The sequence below is a fragment of the Arachis stenosperma genome, chromosome 10 (assembly GCF_014773155.1).
Source record: "Arachis stenosperma cultivar V10309 chromosome 10, arast.V10309.gnm1.PFL2, whole genome shotgun sequence".
Classification (NCBI taxonomy): Eukaryota; Viridiplantae; Streptophyta; class Magnoliopsida; order Fabales; family Fabaceae; genus Arachis; species Arachis stenosperma.
The window spans coordinates 116067252-116092207 of record NC_080386.1 but is presented as its reverse complement, the minus strand read 5'-3'; the positions used below and the strand labels follow the sequence as shown (position 1 = coordinate 116092207).

At 33.0% G+C, this 24956-nt stretch overlaps 1 protein-coding gene and 1 pseudogene across 1 annotated transcript; one reads left to right on the top strand and one right to left on the bottom strand.

Moving 5' to 3' along the window:
* Positions 1–5922: 5922 nt before the first annotated feature.
* LOC130954234 (chloride conductance regulatory protein ICln-like) lies at positions 5923–9341 on the bottom strand. The gene is made up of 7 exons (XM_057880967.1): positions 9181–9341; positions 8955–9078; positions 8754–8868; positions 8605–8664; positions 8456–8509; positions 8268–8347; positions 5923–5994 (listed from the first exon to the last, which is right to left on the bottom strand). The coding sequence occupies exons 1-7, from the start codon at positions 9339–9341 to the stop codon at positions 5923–5925; spliced, it is 666 nt and encodes a 221-aa protein (XP_057736950.1).
* A 2875-nt stretch (positions 9342–12216) lies between these two features.
* Positions 12217–15136, top strand: LOC130957529 (chloride conductance regulatory protein ICln-like; annotated as a pseudogene).
* Positions 15137–24956: the final 9820 nt, after the last annotated feature.

The window sequence follows — 24956 nt, the reverse complement described above, 5'->3', positions numbered from 1 at the left end:
GTAATAATTGTGAGCATACAAAATTCTGAAAGAACTGTGCAATGATAGTATTCAATGCAATCAGTGCACACAGGTTTCTTGATGCGAATTAGATCCTTTTAAACATAATTCAACCACTGCTATTATTATTTTTTAGCAATAGTTGAGGATATATTTAAATAGTTGATATCCCATTGAACATGTGAAACTATTTATAGTTCCCAGGTGATAGCATATCCAAGTATCCAACAAATAAATTTGATAAAATACTTTGAAAGATTAAAATAAAGAAACTGAAAAAAAATTACCATATGCATTTCCAATCTCATCAATATTGGATATATAGCAGACAAATACTAGGGAAACAACCAATAGAAACCAGATTATGACAGGGATATAGATCTAGCCCATAAATTTTCGAGAAGTATGAACTATTTTTAGACGAGGAACCAAAATAGTTATTTTATAATAAAATAATAAATATAAATAAATATACTAAAATATAACCTTTGTTAAGCTTGTTGATATTGATAATATACTCCAACTTAGAACAAAAATGACAAGGGTTGAAGTCTTGATTTAGACTTCGATACTATTAGGTCAACGACCATCTCACCTTATATATCTAAAACTATTTAAAAAACTTGCACTCAAGGAAATCTATAAAATTGGTGCCTAAAGTTATCATTTATAAATACACAAACTTACTCATATTATAATGCACAAACTTACTTAGAACAAAGTTTTAACTTAAAAATATATTTCTTTTAAATACGTAAAACTACTACTTTCCTACATATGCATTCTTGAATATCATAGTGACATATTCACAATCTGAACTTAGGTTCTGTTGACCCTACACTTGTCTACTTTGTCATTGAACTGAGCTAGAAACATGAAATAAATTTACAGATAAATTCTAGTTTTTACCCCTACCAACCCAAATTTCAGCACCTCTAAATTCTATTAAAAGCTCAGATACTAATATGCAAGGTTAATTATTAGAGCGTGATCCTCAAAATCTTAGCAAAACATTATAATTTCGATTCAGTAACATTAAACCAAGATAATCCATATTGATCAGCATCATACCATAATCCATATTGTTCATGTCATAAGAAATTTTTTTCCTGCTTGGAGTTGTACCTAATAATAAGAAAGGGAACTATATTTTTTCTTGGCTAATTGATTGTACTACGCTGGTTAGTAATGTAAATGTATGTTTTGTAGCAACTGGAAACTAGTCTGGCTGCGTCCTCTATTTCTTAAGATTAATGTATACTGTCTCTTAATTTGTAATTGTATATGCCAGACAGCCTCATTGTATTAAAGGTGCAGGGTAAGCTGTCAAAGCCATCAGTTGGAAAGAGAAAAAATGACTACCTAGAAAATGGTGATTCCATTCATCCCTATTCTCAGATGGAGCAATATCCACATCTGAAGCAACCCTTTGGAGCATCATCCAGTGTAGTTACTTCTCAGGATAGCATCCATAAACATACACCAAACATGGATTCTGATTCTTTAGGATGTGTATAGATGCGGACTCCCTTAACTCACTGAGATTATAATCATACTCCAAGTTACACTTCCCTGCTTCCAGCTTTGTCTGGATCAAGGTCTGAACATAATAAATAATTGTCTCCTTTGGAGAGTCCTCATGAAAAACCCTTGGAGGCTGCTAGCTTGGAAACAAATGATAAGAGGAAAAAATTATATAATTGCTATGATGCATGACTGTTAAGTAGGGGTATCAAAGGTGAAAATATGACTAGTCACATGACATCGTTTTCAAGTCCAGGTTCATGCCAGTTGGTAGGTAATCAGTTGGAGGAGTTAGCATTGGATTTTCACAAGAAATAAATTCATCAAATGCTTAAGAAAGCCCATCCATGAGCTCAACTTTGGATGAAATCTCACTTGAAGCAACTAGCTTTCGGCAGCACCAACAGGTCATGGATTAGGTATTTGAATATTTTCTGATGCCGAAATTTGTTCCTGTGTTTTGCGATAGTGTCTCCTAGGCAATGAATTAAAAATTAACATGTCATGCATTTAACTTATGGTTTGTCATGATGAAAGATTTTATCGTGTGTGTGTTAACATAGCATCCTAATTATGCTTAGCCATGTGGATGCTGGAAATATTGTGCTTATCCTATTTTCAAGTATTATAGTCTGAATTAAGTTGGTTGTTACTATAGGTGGTCAGATACGGAATAGATTGAAAAAGATGGGAACAAAACTATAAAAAGAGAAGAGAAAAAAGAGAATGTCCTTGTGAATGCTAAGAAAATCGTATGATTTCCGATCAAGATTAGGTGGCAGATATGACAATGTAGAGTAATGCTACTTTTCCAACTTTTTTTGGGTTAAAAAAGTGGTTAAGAATATAATTTTTTTTAAAAAGTGATTGTGTTGTAAGTTGCTTCTCGATTACCAATTAGTAGTACGACTTTCATGAATAGTGATATGATCCATGATCTGGAATATCATAGGCATATGGTACCGAAAATCTCTCCAGTCACCGCGACCTTCAACACTGAATTAATTGGAGATTAATCAACAAATTGATTAGTCTAGTTTAGGTCGACCTACGTTTAGATATACGGGGTTGAGCTCTATCCAACCGCCACATCACTTAGATCCTTCGTCTGCGCTGAGCATCGGAGCCTAGAGCCAAATATATATATATATATATATATATATATATATATATATATATATGTATATATTATATGTATATATATATAATCCAGATGGATCTCTAAAATTGGTCCTTGTTTTAGATATGATAAAAATGATGAAAGATTGTTCAACATTTGAGGAAAAAAAATGCAAAAAAAAAAAAACAGAAAAATGATACCAATAAATATAAACCATCACACTAAATCACTAATACAATCCCCAACGTTTGAATCTTACTCTTTGTTATCTTAATATGACAAGAACTATCTACAGCCACAACCCAAACCTTAGCTTATGCTCCAATTCAAGCTGAACGGCTCTACCATGAGACGAAGTTAGTTTCACCATTCTACTAAGAAAAAATCAACATATTATATATATATTTTGTTAAAAAAAATTTAAACAAATATTTTATTTACAAAAATAAATAATTTAGATTTGTGTCTTATTACTTGTGACTCATTTTCTTATCTTATAATAAGTTTTTAAACATCTGAAATTTCTAGAACTATTACTCCTTATTTAAAGCTATTGCACTCCGATTCTTATAACTATATATGATTTTAATTAAAGTATATTTTTTTAATAATTAGTATTTTTATATCATATGAATATTTATTTGTAAGTTATCACAATATTTTATCTTTGTCACCCTTAATGTTATGAGAACCCTAAAGGGAGTACGTATTCCTTATTGTTTTTCTTTTGTCTGTTTTCTCTTTTTCGACCCTCCATGTCCACCAAAAAATAAATATATATGATTTTAATTAAGATATATTTTATTTAATAATTTATATTTTTATATCATATGAATATTTATTTTTAAGTCATCACAATATTTCATCTTTAACTCTGTACGATGTTGTTGTAATAATAATAATAATAATAATAATAATAATAATAATAATAATAAATGGATGTATATGTAAAATTTCTTAATTTTGGTTTGTTAAAATTAAATATTCTTATAAAAATTCAATCACAATCAAAACATGATATTATAACATTAATAAAATTAAAATCTCTTAATAACAACATCAAATTGTTCGATTTTCTCTTTAAATATACACTATATTGATCACTGAAACTTTATCATATAACAATGAATTTGTTTGCACAAATAACTGTTACTGTTATCCTATTTCTTTTTCTTCTTATCTCCCTTTTCTGTTATATCAATGTTTCTTTGGGCAAAATTGTAACAGTCAAATTTCACGTACTATTACAGTTGATCAATCTGAAAAGTCAAAATTTAAAACGTTTAATCTGCAATTAATTCAATACCTAAAAATAATAACCAATAGGTGAAAATTCACATCAATGCTGGAACCTACAAGTATGTTACTTTGATTTAATTATTTTATTCTTTTTCAGTTTGTTGTTATTATTACAATGAATTAATTTGTTATGGTTTGTGTTTTGTGTAGAGAGAAGGTTCATATTCCGTGTCAAAAGCCCTACATTTTTTTGGAAGGGGAAGGCATAGACTTTATTAAAATTAAAGTTCTATGTTTAACTACTTTTTTAAAATTATATTTAATCATGTTAATATTGTAAGTACGACGAGGAGTACATGAAGTAGTTTTATATTGGAGAAAATAAAGAGAAGGGAGGAGTTTATAAAGATATCACATCTTAAAGTTTTGAGTTGAATGTGATATATTTTTATCTTATGTTCTCTCACTTAATTTTTTTCTCAAATTTTTCTAGTAGTCGAGAGCTCCGTAGTCCAACAAATAATTATACTTATATTAAAGAAAAGTTTTAAATATGCTTATTAAATTAAAAAATTAACATAGAAAATCAAATCATACTAAGATCAATATTTTATCTTTCTATTTTATACATAAACTTTCATAAAAGAAATAATTATATAGAATAATATATTGCCATAAACATAAAAATTATTTATTTAAATATTTCATTGGTTTTAAATTTTTGACTAGCTATACACTTTTAAAATAATACTAAATAAGATATCTAAGTATTGACTATTTTAGAAGATTCGGGCATTGTGTTTGATATTTCAATTATAATTTTTAATTTAAGGATTGTATATATAAACTTTTTTATATAATTATTAGCTTTAGTCATTCTTTTCATAGAGTTATTAGTTTTAATTTAGTCATAAATTATTATGACTAATTTTTTATAGTTATGAAAATTTTTTGTTATTCATGTAAAATGTATCATTTGAATTTAAGCAAATGAGAATTTTGATTTGACTTAGGATTGTGTGATCAATGCAACATCCACAGACTTCATAACAACCCAAGGGCGTGAATCAGATCATGACCCAAGTGGTTTTGTATTCAAAGGGGGTTCTGTGGTTGGCTCCAACCTAGCTTCATCTTTCTTGGGACGAGTCTATAGTCCCTATTCTTGAGTTATATTTTATGGAACTAATTTGGGTTCTGTAGTTCATCCTAAAGGTTGGCATTCCTGGCATTTTACAACTCACGAGTAAGTATCACACATCTATTATAACTTGTAATCCAAATATGAAAATCAATTTGTAACAAATCCATTCTTATTTTATATTATTAATTTCAAACACACTGATTTATTTTTATTTCAATTTATTTTAAGTCAAATTAAATCTATTGCAAAAATATTTTGTTTCAAACACACCTTTATGATTTTTATTACATTTTGCTAACAAATATATGTTGTAACATACATTTATACATAACATATGAGCATGTTAGCAATGTCCATTTTCAAAGTAAAATAAAATGTCAAATTTATCCTTAAACATGTTTTGAGTGGTTATTTTAGAAGTAGGTATAAATCTTACTGTTAATATTGAGGAATGCTAGGGGACCAGCAAGTTTTGTGATTTGTAGCCATCAATTAATCATTATTAGTATTTTTAATGGTGTGAGATTACATCTAATGATGTGGGATTATTCACTTTTCTCTTGATGGTTAAGTGCCGGCCAAATTTTAATAAAAGTGCTGACCTCCTAGATTTTCTCTTATTTAAATTAAACCAATCATCAGCCACGACTTAGCACAAATCTACTCACAACTCACCTATTCTTAATGGTTTAGAATAAAACTAGGGGGGCTTAATATTGTTACCTGCTAACACTTTCAAAGCACTCTTATCATTCTAAACTTGAAACAAAATTCATTAGTCGCACATAATTGTCCATCAATTATCAACAGTATATAACCCCCTAATCAGATTTTCATACTAATTTACATAACATAACCAATAGTTCATATGCTATGTTCGACTAAACACATCCACTCAATTATGAGTGCCATCCTCATCGTGCTCCATCTCTTCTGCATCCTCAAAACGCTGATCGTTGATATGAAGCTGCAATCAATCAAACTTAATATAAATAAGGGATAATTTTGAAACAAATTTAAAATATGGTACTGAACATGGATTTCTTATATAACTGATTGACAATTCGCCATAACCACTCCGCTTTCCTCTCCGGCCACTCTACTAGTTACTTCGGAGATAAGCAAATACAAAATCATCAATATGAAGCATTAAAGCCTCACAAGTCATGAGAATAGATAAGGATTCCGGTACAGAGAAACACATTACAAACCATCATTATGTTTATCCACATCAATACACAAAATAGAATAAAAATATGCCCTCAACCAGTTAATAAATTGTCTTAGTGTAATCATTTTTGCTTCAAATTTTTAAAATAATAACAAAAAACTATATTCTAATATTTGAATTTAGAAATTAGGTTACCATGAACTTGAAAGTGTAAATAGAATGAAATTCCATAAAATAACATTAATCATTCAAATATTCTAAAATTGTACTTATCAAAATTTTTGCAACAAAGATAGGTGGTCTACCCCTCCGAAGCACAAGCCAGTTATTGGTAAAAAATTATTTATAGAATGGGAAGTAAAATCAGTTGAAAAACTTTCATACACTAGATACAGTGAAGGCACTACACAATAAATAGCCACCCCCTTAAACAAGTAAAATAAAGACCAAATGATATGTGTGGCTGTGTTGTTCTTATAGCGACTGCCAACAACTTTTTTACATCCATATCTAGCTCAGTGTCTCGAGCCTATCAAAATAAAAAGCAGAGGAGAAAAAAAAAAGATTTTGCCAAACTCCTTAATATTTAATAGATTATCATAAAATGCAATAAATTTTACATTAATATTCAGGTCATGCCTAAGGTTCTCCTTTAATCAGAATTCAAAAAATGGTACTTGATACAAATAGTATATAGTAACATAATTTGTTCTAGATACTAAAAAAAGTAAGGAAACAAAACAAAACAAGGTTCATGATGTTTGCAATAGCAACAAGCATTTAAACAATTTAAACAAATCTGACGTCTTCCCTCCTGACCTGGTCTCTCTCTATATCACAGATCATTCAATGACTGTAACAAACCAAGAGGGACAAAATCGGACTTTAACTCCTTTTAAATTTACTTAATGAAGGAGGGGAAAACACGTAACTGATTAACAACTTCAAATTGTTGTCATTCCACATGTTTAGGGAAGTAGTTAGGATTTTGATATTATAAATAAGAATGCAAAAAAACTTTTAGGTAGGGAATAAGAGGAGTGACTATTTAGTGGAGAGTTTAGCCTCTCAAATGCCAAATGAATCTTCTTTCATAACTCATTCTTGATCCTTCTTTTATGAATAATACTTCTTGAGAGTGTCAAATTGATACCTCAACCTTTCTCTACCCTAACTTCTATCTCTCACCCCTTACTACTCTCATTGTTAATTATATGCTACTGTACCTCTTGATCATTTGGAATTAGTGAGGAAACTCTTTAACAATAACCTACAGTGCTGAAGTGACTGAACTAAGAGTGTCTTCGAATAAAACATTTGGAGGACAAAATGTATTCTCTAAAAGGGTTTAAATCCTTTCATTGGAAATGCTATCTGGATATTAATAGAAAGAATTTTATAACTTATAAAAGTATCTTATAGAGTAATTTTGTTTAGTTTAAATAAAGAAATTAAAATACCCTATAAGAGAGGGAATTCTCAAAATTCTTCCATTATCTCTTCCTTTAAAACTTGATGGACAACAAATTTGTTCTCAAATTTGATACATATATATCATCTTTTGTTGTTGCACAAAAAAGACATTTCACAATTACATCAATTTAGTTACACAATATTTTAAATTCTTCAAAAATTTTAAAATACTCTATCCAAACAACACTCTAAAGGATTTTAGGCAAGAAAAGAATGAAGTTCTAGTTTGAATGTGTTAAAACAGAAAGCATATGATAATTATTCCTTATCAAGAGAGGAACAATTAATCTGCAAGTTTTAAAATTGATTCAAGAGAATCAGTAGATCAAGACTCAAGCATAACCCCATATAAAAGAAAAAATAAAAACAACCACCAAAATGAAAAAGAAAGCACAATTAACAAATAACCTAAAGTATCCACAACTGAATTTACAGAAACTTTGAAGGCTAGACATAAAGTAGTGATAGACAACTTCTAAGTATCCATAACTGAATTTGCAGAAGCTTAATCATAAGAGAAGTTGCAGGATTATATGTCAGAATGTGAGACTGCCCAAACAAAAGTGGATAGGAAACTATGACGAAGAGCAACCAACCTCAAGTACTGTACGAGCTAGATCATGATGTCCATTTGACAGACCAAGAGAGTTCACTGGATTATGAGAGATATAACCTTCTTCCTTTTGGGGAAAATTAAGATCTTTAGTAACGTAACAACTAGAACAATATATGGGATCAAACCTTTCCAAATTTTAATGAACAAGGTAAAAAGCCTGGCATATACCTTCCTCTTCCCCTTCCATCTGATCAGCACTGAAAACCCAATCATGCTCTTCTCCTTCCTCTAAAAGAACAATATCAACACAAACAACTCAGAAAGGAGTAAAAAGTAAAAACAGAGTATTAATAACAGTATGGGAGGTTAGCGCTAACCATCATTTGGTTCTGGATTAAGCTCTGCACACTCACAAAATACTTGAAACAAAGTATCCACTGCAAAAAATACATATAAACAAACCCCGGAGTAACAAACTAATAATCTATCAATAAGAAAAGTACCAAAGCGTAAATTGGCAACATACATTGAGAAGGATAAAAGGGGATAAACCTCATCTCTGTGATCTTGGATAAATCCTGTATGTCAATGGATTTAGAGTCGGAGTTTTCGGAACCATCCTCTTCAGCATTAGTGTCAATCTTCAGGAAGCGCCCTACTAGTCAGAGATTTGAAAATAACAAAATGACTAAACTGTAACACATTAATTAGAAATGATAGGTGATACCTGGGTGTATAAACAAGGATGGGGGTAGGCATCTGGGTCTCTTGAGATGTCATGGAGGGAAATAGACAAGAAATTAACAGCATATCCCTTGGTGTTGTCTACATCGTTGAGCCATATCACTTGCCCGCAACAAACAGAGTCACCAAATTGTGATGTTTAGTAAAATTGAGTATGTAACTGTAAAAGGAAGGAAAGAGCTATGAAAAATAACAAGTGATTTAGTTACTTAGTAGTAATATAGAGTATGCCGGAGGAGATGGGAGGGACGTTGGCAAGCACAAGGTCCACACCATGCTGCATGTGCTTGAGTTCCTCCCCATTCTCAGTGTCCAGGACAGGTTGTCCATTATTGTTTCTCTCAGTGAAGTTTCTCAACCCTAAACCCATTTTATCACCGATTCTGCGAATATCTATTGACTCTTAGAATGAACTTCAGCTTATCTATTACGGTTGCACATGGTTAGGTCAGCTCAAGCTCACCTTTTGTTAACAGAATTAGACTACAATTTTAGGAATCACACACACACAAAACACAGAAATATAAATTTATACAAAAGAAGTAAATTTATAATTAAAAAAAGGCATACTTAAAGTGAGAATAGGAGAGGCAGTGAAGTAGATTGGGAGGCAAGGGGAGAGAGGCGGAGAACAGAGAGGAGCAGCATAAAAGAAGAGAGGCGACGGCCGGAACTGGAATGCACGACTAGAGGAGGTGACGGCTGGTGAGCACCACGTGAAGGCGACGGCAACGGCAGAGCTCAGCGGACTGGAGTTGAATCAAGCCTTCAAGCTCAGGGGCCCGGAAGAATGGTGACGGCTAGGGCTGCAAAAGACCGGAATGGCGGGTTGGTGTCACTGGAGGAGGATGGAGGAGATGTGGAGAACTGGATATTCACAGAATAGGAATCCTCCAGATTTAGTTTTTTTTTTAATATCCCCAAATTTAACTCTAAAGCTAATTTTACCCTAATTATACAATTCATAATCCAACCTAATCTAAAGACAACACACACAGCCGCCATACCACAGGGAAAAGAAAGAAAAAAAGAAAGAAAAGAAAGGGAAGAGAGGAGAGGGGCCACGGGAAGAAGAAAGCAAAATAGGAAAATGGTCCGATTGGGAGAAGAGGGGGGAAGGAAGTCGCCGCGTAAAAAGCCCTAGAAAACCTAGAAGAATCCTAGAAAACCCTAGAAAACTTATAGTTAACCCTAGAAAACCCTATAAATTACTAAAAGCACTAGAAAATCCTAAAAAAATGTAGAACACCCTAGAAAACCCTAGAAATCACTGAAAAATCCTAAAAAAATCTTAGAAAACCCTAGAAAAACCAATGAGAATCCTAAAAAACCGTAGAGAATCCTAGAAAACCCTAGAAATTACTAAAAATCCTAGAAAATCATAAAAAACCGTAGAAAACCCTAGAAAATTCTCAAAATCACTGAAAACCCTAGAAAAATCTTAGTAAACCCTAAAAAATCCTAAAGAAACCCTAGGAACCACAAAAAACCCCTAGAAATTACTGAAAAATCTTAGAAAAATCTTAGAAAAATCCTAGAAATCACTGAAAAATCCTAGAAAATTGTAGAAATCACTGAAAAACCCTTGAAAACCATAGAAAACTCTAGAAAAACCTAAGAAACTCTTTAAAAACCCTAGAAATTAGTGAAAAACCCAATAAAAACTCTAGAAAATCATAAAAAACCGAAGAAAACCTAGAAAAATCTTAGAAAACCCCTAGAAATCATTAAAAAACCCTAGAAAAACTTTATAAAACCCTAAAAAATCGTAGAAAATCCTAGAAAAATCTTAGAAAATACTAGAAATTATTGAAAAACCTTAGAAAATTCTAAAAAATTGTAGAAAATTATAGAAAAATCCTAAAAAACCCCTAGAAATCACTGAAAAACCCTAAAAACCGTAGAAATCCTAAAAAACCCTAGAAAACCCTAGAAATTACTGAAAAACCTTAGAAAAACCCAAGCAAATCCTAAAAACCGTGAAAAAACCCCTAGAAAACCCTAGAAATCGCTGAAAAACCCTAGAAAAACTTTAGAAAATTCTAGAAAAATCTAAAAGAAATCCTAAAACATTAGAAGAATCTTAGAAAAAACCAAGAAAACTCGGGAAAATCCCAAAAAACCACTAGAAAACCATAGTAAACCATAGAAAACTCTAGAACACTATAGAAAATTCTGGAAGAAATTACTGAAAAATCCTAGAAAAATCTTTGAAAAACTCTAAAACACCTAGAAAAACTCTAGAAAACCTTAGAAAATACTAGAAAAATCCTAAAAATCTTGGAGAACCCTAGAAAAATCCTAGAAAATCTTGAAAAATCCTAGAAAACCCTAGAAAATGTATAGTAAACCCTAGAAAACCCTAGAAATTACTAAAAACACTAGAAAATCCTAAAAAATCGTAGAACACCCTAGAAAAAACCCTAGAAAATACTGAAAAACCTTAGAAACTACTAAAAAATCCTAGAAATTACTGAAAAACCCAAGAAAATCTAAAAAAACACTAGAAATCACTGAAAAATCCTAGAAAAACTTTAGAAAATCGTAGAAATCATTTTAAAACCCTAGAAAAACCTAATAAATAGTAGAAAATCCTAGAAAAACTCTAGAAAATCCTAGAAATGACTGAAAACCCCTAGAAAATTCTAAAAAAACGTAGAAAACCCTAGCAAAATCCTAAAAAACCCTATAAATTAGTCAAAACTCTAAAAATACCTTAAAAAGTCACGGTTCTGTGAATATCCAGTTCTCCACATCTCCTCCATCCTCCTCCAGCGACACCAGCCTGCCATTCCGGTCTTCTCCTGCCCCAGCCGTCACCATTCTTCTGGGCCCCTGAGCTTGAAGGCTTGATTCAAATCCAGTCCGCTCAGCTCTGCCGTTGCCATCGCCTTAATGTGGTGCTCGTCATCCGTCACCTCCTCTTGCCGTGCATTCCAGCTACAGCTGTCGCCTCTCTTCTTTTCTGCTGCTCCTCTTTGTTCTCCACCTCTCTCCCCTTGCCTCCCAATCTGCATCGCTGCCTCTCCTGTTCTCGCTTTAAGTATGCCCTTTTCTTTAATTATAAATTTACTTCTTTTGTATAAATTTATATTTTCGTGTTTTGTGTGTGTGTGATGCTTGAAATTGTAGTCTGATTCTATTAACAAAATGTGAGCTTGAGCTGACCTAACCGTGTGCAGCCATAATAGCTAAGCTGAAGTTCGTTGTAAGAGTCAATAGATATTCGCAGAATCGGTGATAAAATGGGTTTAGGGTTGAGAAACTTCACTGAGAGAAACAATAATGGACAACCTTTCCTGGACACTGAGAATGGGGAGGAACTCATGCACATGCAGTGTGGTTTGGACCTTGTGCTTGCCAACCTCCATCCCATCTCCTCCGGCACACTCTATATTACTACCAAGTAACTAAATCACTTGTTATTTTACATAGCTCTTTCCTTCCTTTTACAGTTACATACTCAATTTTACTAAACTTCACAATCTGGTGACTCTGTTTGTTGCGGGCAAGTGATATGGCTCAGCGATGTAGACAACACCAAGGGATATGCTGTTGATTTCTTGTCTATTTCCTTCCATGATATCCCAAGAAACCCAGATGCCTACCCCCATCCTTGTTTATACACCCAGGTATCACCTATCATTTCTTAATTAATGTGTTATAGTTTAGTCATTTTGTTATTTTCAAATCTCTGACTAGTAGGGCACTTCCTGAAGATTGACACTAATGCTGAAGAGGATGGTTCCGAAAACTCCAACTCTGAATCCAGTGACATACAGGATTTATCCAGGATCACAGAGATGAGGCTTATCCCCTCTGATCCTTCTTAATGTATGTTGCCAATTTACACTTTGGTACTTTTCTTATTGATATATTATTAGTTTGTTACGCCGGGGTTTGCTTATATGTATTTTTTGCAGTGGATACTTTGTTTTAAGTATTCTGTGTGTGTGCAGAGCTTAATCCATAACCAAATAATGGTTAGCGTTAACCTCCCATATTGTTATTAATACTCTATTTTTACTTTTTACTCCTTTTTGAGTTATTTGTGCTGATATTGTTCTTTTAGAGGAAGAAGAAGAGCATGATTGGGTTTTCAGTGTTGATCAAATAGAAGGAGAAGAGGAAGGTATATGTGGGAATTTTTACCTTGTTTGTTCAAATTTGGAAAGGTTTGATCCCGTAGATTGTTCTAGTTGTTACGTTGCTAAAGATCTTCATTTCCCCCAGAGAAAGACGGTTATATCTTTCATAATCCAGCGAACTCTCTTGGTCAGTCAAATGGACATCATGATTTAGCTCGTACAGTACTTGAGGTTGGTTGCTCTTCCTCATAGTTCCCTATCCACTTTTGTTTGTGTAGTCTCTCATTCTGACATATAATCCTGCAACTTCTCTTGTGATTAAGTTTCTGCAAATTCAGTTATGGATACTTAAACATTGTCTATCACTATTTTATGTCTAACCTTCAAAGTTTGTGTAAATTCAGTTATGGATACTTTAGGTTATTTGTTAATTGTGCTTTCTCTTTCATTTTGGTGGTTGTTTTTATTTTTCCTTTCATATGGTGTTATGCTTTAGTCTTGATCTACTGAGTCTCTTGAATCAATTTTAAACTTGCAGATTAATTGTTCCTTTCTTGATATGGAATAATTATCATTTGCTTTCTATTTTAACATATTCAAACTAGAACTTCATTCTTTTCTTGCCTAAAATCCTTTAGAGTGTTGTTTGGATAGAATTTTTTAAAATTTTTGAAGAATTTAAAACATTGTGTAACTAAATTGATGTAATTCTAAAATGTCTTGTTTTTGAAAGATGATATATATGTATCAAGTTTGAGAACAAATTTGTTGTCCATCAAGTTCTAAAGGAAGAGATAATGGAAGACTTTTGAGAATTCCTTCTCTTATGGGGTATTTTAATTTCTTTATTTAAACTAAACAAAATTACTCTATAAGATACTTTTGTAAGTTGTAAAATTCTTTCTATTAATATCCAAACAACATTTCCAATGAAAGGATTTAAATGTCTCTTTGAGAATACATTTCGTCCTCGAAATATTTTATTCGAAAACACTCTTAGTTCAGCCACTTCAACACTGTGGGTTATTGTTAAAGAATTTCCTCATTAATTCCAGATTATCAAGAGGTACTGTAGCATATAATTAACAATTAGAGTAGTAAGGGATGAGAGATAGAAGTTAGGGTAGAGAAAAGTTAAGGTATCAATGTGACACTCTCTAGAAGTATTATTTAGAAAAGAAGGATGAAGAATGAGTTATGAAAGAAGATTCACTTGACATTTGAGACGCCAAACTCTCCACTAAATAGTCACTCCACTTATTCCCTGCCTAAAAGCTTTTCAGCTTTCTTATTTATAATATCAAAATCCTAACTACTTCCCTAAACATGTGGAATAACAACAATTTGAAGTTGTTAATCAGTTATTTCACATGTTTAAGGAAGTAGTTAGGATTTTGATATTATAAATAAGAAAGCTGAAAAGGTTTTAGGCAGGGAATACGTAGAGTGACTATTTAGTGGAGAGTTTGGCCTCTCGAATGCCAGGTGAATCTTCTTTCATAACTCATTCTTCATCCTTCTTTTCTGAATAATACTTCTTGAGCGTGTCACATTGATACGTCAACCTTTCTCTATTGACTCTTAGAACGAACTTCAACTTAGCTATTACGGCTGCACACGCTTAGGTCAGCTCAAGCTCACCTTTTGTTAACAGAATCAGACTACAATTTCAGGAATCACACACACACAAAACACAGAAATATAAATTTATACAAAAGAAGTAAATTTATAATTAAAAAAAGGGCATACTTAAAGCGAGAATAGGAGAGGCAGCAAAGGAGATCGGGAGGCAAGGGGAGAGAGGTGGAGAACAGAGAGAAGCAACATAACAGAAGAGAGGCGACGGCCGGAACTGGAATGCACAGCTAGAGGAGGTGACGGCTGGCGAGCACCACGTGAAGGCGACGGCAACGGCAGAGCTCAGCGGACTAGAGTTGAATCAAGCCTTCAAGCTCAGGGGCCCGGAAGAATGGTGACGACTGGGGCTGGAGAAGACCGGAATGGCGGACTGCTGTCGTTGGAGGAGGATGGAGGAGATGTGGAGAACTGGATTTTCACAGAACAGGAATCCTCGTGATTTAGGGTTTTATTTTTTATTTTTTTAATATCCCCAAATTTATCTCTAAACCTAAATTTACCCTAATTATACAATTCATAAGCCTAACCTAATCTAAACACAACACACACAACCGCCATACCACAGGGAAAAGAAAAAAAAAAGAAAGAAAAGAAAGGAAAGAGAGGAGAGAGGCCACGGGAAGAAGAAAGCAAAAGGGGAAATGGTCAGACTGGGAGAAGAGGGGGAAGGAAGTCGCTGCGTAAAAAACCCTAGAAAACCTAGAAAATCCTAGAAAACCTATAGTAAACCCTTGAAAACCCTAGAAATTACTAAAATCCATAGAAAATCCTAAAAAATCGTAGAACACTCTAGAAAAAATCCCAAAAAACCCTAAAAATCATTGAAAAACCCTAGAAAAATCTTAGAAAATCCTAAAAAAAATTCTAAAATAACCTAGAAACCCCTAAAAAACCCTAGAAATCATTGAAAACCCCTAGAAAAACCCAAGAGAATCCTAAAAAACCGTAGAAACTCCTAGAAAACCCTAGAAATTATTAACAATCCTAGAAAATCTTAAAAAATCGTAGAACACCCTAAAAAAAATCTTAGAAAATCCTAGAAGTCACTTAAAAACTCTAGAAAAATCTTAGAAAACCCTAAAAAAATCCTAGAAACCCCTAAAAGCCCTCGAAATTACTGAAAAACCCTAGAAAAACCCAAGAGAATCCTAAAAAACCGTAGAAAATCCTAGAAATCACTGAAAAATCCTAGAAAAATCTTAGAAAATCGTAGAAATCACTGAAAAACCCTAGAAAACTATAGAAAATCCTAGAAAAACCCTAGAAACCCCTAGAAAACCCTAGAAATTAGTGAAAAACTCAATAAAACTCCAGAAAATCCTAAAAAACCGAAGAAAATCCTAGAAAAACCTTAGAAAACCTCTAGAAACCACTGAAAAACTCTAGAAAAATCGTAAAAAACCCTGTCGTAGAAAATCCTAAAAAAACCTTATAAAACACTATAAATTACTGAAAAACCTTAGAAAATCCTAAAAAATTGTAGAAAATCCTAGAAAACCCTAGAAAACTCTAGAAAAACTCTAGAAAATGCTAAAAAACTCTAGAAAAACCATAGAAAACCCTAGAAATTACTAAAAAACCTTAAAAAACCTAGCAAATCTTAAAAATCGTAGAAAAACCCCTAGAAAATCCTAGAAATTGCTGAAAAACCCTAGAAAAACTTTAGAAAACTTTAAAAAATCCTAAAAACCTTAGAAAACCACTAGAAAACCATAGTAAACCCTAGAAAACCCTAGAACACTATAGAAAATCCTAGAAAAATTCTAGAAACCACTAGAAATTACAGCGAAAATTCATATAGGGAGAAATGCAAGAGCAGAAAAAAATGCATCACATCAGTTGGGAAATATTATGCCTCTCCAAAGCTAGCTTTATTCTTTCTACTAAGATTTGAGTCATGCATTTGTAGCAAACATTGCACAATGCAATAGGACAAAATTGAGAGATGTGCTCTGGCTTTTATATTTTGGGTATGAGGGCAATCAAAGTCTTATTTAGATGTTCAATCAGAATAGGATCCAACCAAACTTTTTTCATTGGTGAATAACACTCCCTTTAATAGTTTTCCAGTTATCTTTACAGAACAAGGACAGGAACCCATCTGGCTTAGGAGCCTTTATGGAATCTATGTTGAATATGGCTCGCTTAATCTCACTCTCTGTTGGAATGGTAGAGCTAATATATTTTTCTTCATTGATGGAAGGGTAGTTGTTGCATGTGTTGATATAATCATAGGTGCTTTCCTCTTTCTTATAGAAGCTTTTGTAAAATTCTACTGAATGTTCCCCCAATTCTGCTTCATCTTCTATCCACTCTCCCGAGAGGCCTTTCAACTTTATAATGCAATTCTTTCTTCTTCTGCTGATTGTTTTGGTGTGGTAATATCAAGTATTCCGATCTCCCTGAACAATTCAAATCTTTTGAGACTTTTGCATCCACATAACCTCCTCTTTGTTTAAGATTTTTTGTAGCTCCTTATTAAGGTTCTTCTCTAGTTTGTTAAGATGACGATTTGAACCATAGCTGGGTGATCTTTAGATTCATCCTATTTTGTTTAGAAGCCTAATTTTAGTCTTTTCGTTGTGGCTAAAAACGTTTCTATTCCACTTTAAGAGCTTGCTAGCAAGATCCTTCAAGGTTGGTCCCAATTGGCCCTATCATTTCAATTCATCTTTACAAAAGTTTCAAACTCAAAGTGAATACCCCACAATCCCACATTGTCTCAGACCTAAATGGCTTCTCTCGTTTCTCTATAATTTAGTTCTTTTTTTGGTCATGATTATTTTTTTTTGTTTGGTCAAGGTCATAATTTAAAGTTCAAAACAAAGTCATAATCAAGAAGCAATTCTTGACCTATCAACCGAAATTAATAGGCCTAACGAGCCCAACAGTAGAAGAAGGCTTGCTGTAGCTTTATGAAGCTTGATGGCAAAAAAAAAAAAAGCTTTTAAGACTTGTTTCCTAGATACCAAATAAGATTTTTTTTACTAGTGTGTCAATATTGATTCACTTGTTTATTTATTAAATGTTATAAAAATAATAAAAATAAAATTAATTGAAATAGAAAGTTATTTATAATTTAAATAAGATATTTTGATTTCAAATCATAAAAATAACAAAAAATTTATGAAAGTTGTCTATCATTCTTTGTAATAATACTAGTTAAGTAGTTATACACTAAATACTTTTTATAAATATATAATTTTTATTAATTACTTATATATTTATTTTTAATTAATAGAACAATGAGAATACGTGATGGTTGTTAAAAAATATTTAATTATTCAATTAGTTTTTACAGTTTCACCAAATTTACAATTAGGTTCTTATATATATATATTTTTTTCAATTGAGTTTCTATACTGTTTTTAATTTTGTAATTAGATCCTTTCTAGTTTAAAAATTATTAGAGTTAATTAGATATTTTTTCACAAATTGCAGGTATCTATAATTAAAAATCTAATTAGATCTTTGACCACATATTTTTTGAGATAAATATTCTATTAATTTTAATATTTTTTACATAAAAATGACATAATAATAAAATTAAAAATAGTATAGCAACTTAATTAAAAAGAAAAGAAAAGTATAAAGACCTAATTAAAATTTTGATGAAATTATAAAAACTAATAGAGTAATTAAACCTTAAAAAATACACCTAGTAAAATTGATTTAGGTTAACTACCAATTTAGTATTCAAAAGATTCGGCCGCTAACAAAAAAGTCCATGAAAGATGTTATCGATAAAATAGTCTCTAAATAATTTGAAAATATGACAAAAAAAAACCAATAAATATTATATTTTTTGTAAGTAACAAAAAAAACTTTCATATTTAATAAACCACTTATTCATTAGATCTAAATTTTTGTGACAACATTTGAATAAATATTTAAAAAGTGCAGAAAAAATCGAAGCAAAATTTGATCTCTTGATTTTTCTTTTTATTTTTTAAAAAAATGTGATCATTCATAATAAAAAAAATCACTTGACAAAAAATTATCAAATTTTAAAGATAATATCTTATTTTTCTAATAATGATTGCAAAAATTTTTATCCAAATTTGATATCTGAAATTATTTTTTAGAATATATATTTAATATCCAATTTTTTTTGCCATTATGTTACTAATATTCTTTTGGGTCAAGAGTACATATCCTTTTATAAACTTTGTTCAATTATCCAATATGCCCTAATTTTATGTGCATTAATATAATCCTTTAAATCATGCCATTATGTTGTTAATATTCCCTTAGGTCAAGAATACATACCCTCCTATAAATTTTGCTCAATCATTTAATATGTCTTATTTTTATGTGCATTAATATGATCTTTTAATTTATGCCATTATGTTGTTAATATCTCTTTAATTAGAGAGTACATGCTTATCCTGTGCCATATAACTATGGTATCATTATTTCACATGTTTCTTTTATCATTATATATGTCCATCTTCTTGCATGATTTTCTTCTTGTGTATGCTTAAACAACCTTATCTGTGAATTGAACTGAGGGAATGATTTTTCGGTAAGGAAAGGTGATAATCGAGATGATCCTTTGGGAAGGGAAGGTGATCGCCAGACCTTTGGGATAAGAACCTTCGTTAACGGTAAGGGAAGGGGACTATCCCATCAATTTTATATAATAATATCTCTTGTTTGACATAACTTCCTTCTTGTGTATGTTTAAATAACTTTGTAAATTGAATTGAGGGAATGATCCTTCGGTATGGAAGGTGACCCCAAGGACAAGATATCGATATGATCTTTTAGTTGTTAAACGGTCGCTAATTCCTCACTAAATAAGCTTTTGATTAGTGACTCAATTGCGACCAGTTACTTATAAAATTTTATCGATCAATTTTGCATTTGTTATAACTCTGCGACGGATTTCCAACGAGATTAGCAAGTAATTTGCTACAAAATAGGTAGGATATAGCTTTTGCTTTGCGACAAGATTGTAGTTGCCAAGTCGCTCGCTAAATTAAACTTGCGACAACTTAGCGACAAATGTATTTCGCCCGCTAATTAGCGACTTGAAATCAGCGAACGAACTGTGTCAGTTGATAAATGATCGCAAATTTCTCACTACTTAGATCCTAGGCGCTCAATATCCGTATTTTCACTTTAGCGACCAATTAGCGAGGAACAGTTCCCTAGCTAAATGATTTATCTATTGCGATAAGTTAGCGACGACTATTTTCTATCGCTACTCTTATTTTCAATTTTACAATATTATGCAACAAATAGCGAGAAACTAGTTGCTCGCTAAAAAATAAAAACTTTGGTGACAAATTAGCTAGGAAATTATCCATCGTAAAATGCATTTCAATTCTTCGTGAGGGATTAGCTAGGAACATTGTTCCTCACTAATTAGCCATTTCACACAAAGTTTATTTAGCGACGAACTAGTGTGTGAATTGTATATCAAACACTTGTGACAGAATAGTGACAATAATATCACTCGTTACTTTACTTTTATTCGATTGAACCCCTAAGTGACTGATTTGCCAGAACATTGTCATTCGCTAATTAATTTGTGACAAATTAGCGAGGAAATTTTCCCCGCTCCATTTTTAGCCACAAAAGTCAATCTGCGAGAAACAAACCTACTCGTAAATCTCTCGCTAATCAGTCACTTTTCTCAAATTCGGGTATTTTGTGACCGCTCATTAATTTTGTCGTTAGTGCGTCACTAATTCCTCACATGTTAGTGACGGATTAGTGACAAAACATATTTCTCGCAAAAATTTGTCGCTAATTTGTCAAATTCTTGTAGTGTCGCCAAAACGTTTGGGATAATAACCTTCGGTAAGAAAAGTCATCTTTTATACCGGTTTGAGCTTAATACCTTACATAGAAGTTACAAGTTAAAAAAGGAGAAGTATAAAGGAAAATTTGATTGTGATTACTATTTTTAAGGTTATTTTCTTAAGTCATGATTATGTTGATTTTTCATAAATTATTATCCTTTCTATTTGGCTTGCCTATGTCAACGTTACATGCTTTCTTTTTGTGCATATTATGTTTTACGTTTATGAGAAAAGTTCATAATACATGCCATGCCTTATAACTTTTAAAATCCCATAAGTAGGCTAGGGATAGATATAGAGGTGTTACAAAGCACTCCTACTAAGATCTTTTAAGTACTCACCCCTCTTTCTTTCCCATACTATCTCCAAAGGAGCATGGCATAGCAGATAGAGACGACGCAGCGCCCCCGAGGGTGACTTCTGAGTATGATCCCTCAAAGCACGCATGGGTAGTTACGACCACTATTACCGTACTCCAAACTATCTACTTAGGTCAAGACTTCGTAGGAGAAGACCCCCAACTGTCTGTCATAACCTTCCTAGATACGGATATTTCAGTACTCAAGAAGTGGTCACCCGAGATGGTCTACCTCGAGTCAGATTCTGAGACAGAGGAAGAGGAGTCCAGCAGCCCCCGCTAGGAGGAGGACCTAGAGGAGAAATTGACTTTTCGCAGAAGTCCAAAAGTGGAATACGTGCCTATTCTCCCACTTCAGCATCCCGTTAGATCTTAGTTCACCCACAATAGAGCCATACCTTCACCCCACAGAAGAATGTTAGAAGAGAATTGCTGGTACCCCGATTTATGGAAGACTGAAGGGTCCCGACCAAAGATAGGATATGGTATAAGTATGAGGGTTTCTTCGACGAAATTTGTTAGGGCGCGTCGGGTTTTTCGTCACAGTTACTTTTAGGCATTTCCTTTTTAGAAAATCGTACTCATGGGAACTGGTTGTTATTTTATTTGCTTGAACTTGCTTGTGTGTGTTCAACTCCATCTTTTAGATCCTTTATCGATTTTTTCCCAAAACTTCATGCGTATTTCCCTTCTTTCTTGTATAACGATTGAGTTAATTTGCTTCCCAAAAGAGTGATACCCTATCTAAAGGCCTTCAAGGATAAGATCTAGCTTAGGATGTTGCATTCTTCTTTATCATCGACTGCCTTTCGATTGTCGATGGCTTCTGGCATCACCATCTTCACATTGTACTCTAGCACCTTAGTATACTGGTAAGATCGATGACCGTATTTACCACATGAAAAGAAAATTATGTGAAGACTCTCATATTCAATGTTGAGAATATTTTCTAGCACAGAGATTTTTGGAACCAACTTCTTAGATAAGTCAAGCTCAACACAGATCCTTGCAAACCTCCCTCGATATTGTACGAAAGTGGCTCGATCAACTTTTGACATAGTGCCAATGGATGAACCAACTCTCCAGAGAAAATGGTGGTTGTACAACTCAATGGGGGAGATTAGGGATTCGAATCCACACTGCGATCTTTTTAACTACACTTTTTAGAAGTAAAGAAGAATGTCCACCATCTTTGAACAATCAAGTAATGGCTAGCAACCATCTATGGGCCTTTGAGAAGAGCATGGTTGTAGTCTTCTTCATTTGAAAATGAACCAAGAAATTATCACAATCCATGTCAATAACATTAATATTACCTTGTTTTACCTAGTCTTTCTGAGCTTTTGCTTCATGTATCCCAAGCCAACTTTCTTGCCCAAGACTTTCGTAATGAGCGCTACATACCATGGCTTGCACCATTCTTCAAACTCATCTTTAGAGAGTGGAATAATCGGACAGGGATCAAAGAGTTTTTTCCCTTTCGATAGTTCTTCTTTATTCTTGTACCAATGGTCCTCCAAATCAAATGCATCTTTATCAATGTCCTCGATAGCTCCATCTTCAGCGTTAATGGACGTGACAAGGACCATAAAGAGCGAGTCCTTATACGATTGTTAAGGAGGTTAAACAGGCACCTTGCTCCCTTTATCGATCATCTCCATATTATCACTCGGCAAATTTAGGACAACATCCGCACGAGTCTTAACCTTTTTAGTACTCAATTGCATCTGATCAAACTCTTGTTTAAAAATCTTAGAAAAGTGTGCATGCGACATTTAATATTCTGGTTGTTTCTCTTTTACATAATCTTTAAACTATTAAATTAATTAAATTGAATTTAATTTCTAAAATAATTTAGTTATATAGGGACAATATATATAAAAATTAAATTTTTATAGTAATAATAATAATTCAAATCATTTAATATTTGTCCATATATCGTTGGTTGACTTATTGTAAATAAAAATAAATTAAAAAAGAAATAATTCTCTATCAAATAAACTGATCGTCAACTATGATTTGGTTATCACATTTAGTAAACAGAAAAAATAAATTTAAATATAAATCTTTTAAGACTTTGATTGTCATTTAATTTGTAACTAAACACCTTAAATCATTCCTTCACTTATCCTTTCCTTCCTTTCATTATTTTCTTTCTTTAGCTTCTCAATCACAAACCCATAGGGCATAGGCACATCTTTAGTGTTTGAATCATATACTAATACATTATTGTATAGTCATAGCTTAAGAAAAATACACCATTCTCTTATTTGGACCACAAGCTGGTGTGCCAAACATTTAACTATTACCGTAATATTTTGTATCACCATGTAATGTTTCGTTATTTTTACTTTCTAAAAGTACGACTTAAGCCCCATTTTGGTCTCTGAGATTGACGAGTTGCACTGATTTAGTTCTCCAGATCCCAATTGCACTAAATTAGTCCCCCAGATTAAAAAAAATGCACCACGTTAATCTTTACCTTATTTTTCGTCACCGGAGGACTCACGCCGTTACTGACGTGGCCAAATATTGCCACGCTGGACACACTAACGGTTATATGACGTGGCCTAAAGTTTGATTTGCTCTAATTTAGTCCTTATCTCCCTTTTAAAACCTAAGTTTATCCTGTGACCCCATCATCATCTTCTTCTTCCCGTATCTCTCTGGTTCTTCGTCTCCTGCTCCCTTCCAAGTTTACCATCATGATTGCAAGTGGGAGCCAGAGTTTCATGCGGTCCAACACAAGGAGTTCCAGTCGAAGTAGAAGATCGGGTGTTCCGCAGTGGTGTGGGTGTGGGTGCCGCCTTGTTCTTCGGTGGTCCACAACAGAGGCTAACCCTAACAAGCCATTCTTTGGGTGCCCTAACTACAATATTAATGGTAAGAGGTGGTGTGGTTTGTTTGTCTAGGCGGACATTGGAGAAGAAGACCTGAGAGGAAGGGTAATATCTACTGTGGATGGTGACCAAGTTAGGGTGGATTTGGCTTGGAGAATTGGGAAGATAGAGGCTGAAGTTAGAACCCAAAAAAGTGTACACTTTAGCTTTGGCTTTGTTTATAGTTTTTGTTGTTAATTTTATGTTGGTAGTTAAAGATTGAAGATGAGTTTGTGTTACTGTGTTCAGGGTGGAAGTGTATTAGAAGAAAGAAAAATTCTCCTTCTCAAATGTCCTAGTTGTTTTCTGTCATTCAATGAAATTGCTGAAAGAAATTACAAAAAAATGCATCTGAAGTAGCATAATTGAAGCTGGAAGAAATTGTCATAATAATAATACCCATATCAATAAGTTTTAACAAAAGTAACAATAATCCTGCCATATTAATGACAACTCTTAAGACAAGTAAAGAGTAGGTCTAATTCTCAAATACACCTTAGCTAAAGGACACAGAGTGCCATCATTGTCATATTGTATTCAAATATATTAAAAGTCTACTGTCAAAAATTCAGCCCACAGAACAAAAAGCATGATTCATGGTGCACGAAATTGTGATCATCAATGGCGCCATCAACATGGTACGCTCAATTGCAATCTCAACTCTTTATCACAACTTCGCACAACTAACCAGCAAGTGCACTGGGTTGTCCAAGTAGTAAACCTTACGCGAGTAAGGGTCGATCCCACGGAGATTGTTGGTATGAAGCAAGCTATGGTCATCTTGTAAATCTCAGTTAGGCGAATTCAAATGGTTATGGATGATTTATGAATAAAGCATAAAATAAGGATAGAGATACTTATGTAATTCATTGGTGAGAATTTCAGATAAGTGTATGGAGATGCTTTGTCCCTTCCGTCTCTCTGCTTTCCTACTGTCTTCATCCAATCCTTCTTACTCCTTTCCATGGCAAGCTGTATGTTGGGCATCACCATTGTCAGTGGCTACAGTCCCGTCCTCTCAGTGAAAATGTTCAACGCGCTCTGTCACAGCACGACTATTCAGCTGTCGGTTCTCGATCATGTCGGAATAGAATCCAGTGATTCTTTTGCGTCTGCCACTAACACCCCACAATCGCGAGTTTGAAGCTCATCACAGTCATTCAATCCTTAAATCCTACTCAGAATATCACAGACAAGGTTTAGACCTTCCGG

Bases quoted from the DNA above. Each gene is read 5' to 3' on its own strand.
- LOC130954234 (XM_057880967.1), bottom strand. From the start codon at position 9,341: ATGGGTTTAGGGTTGAGAAACTTCACTGAGAGAAACAATAATGGACAA. The intron at 8,869-8,954 runs GTATCACCTATC...CGCTTCCTGAAG, and splicing joins ATCCTTGTTTATACACCCAG to ATTGACACTAATGCTGAAGA. The intron at 8,348-8,455 runs GTATATGCCAGG...CCCAAAAGGAAG, and splicing joins GATGGAAGGGGAAGAGGAAG to AAGGTTATATCTCTCATAAT.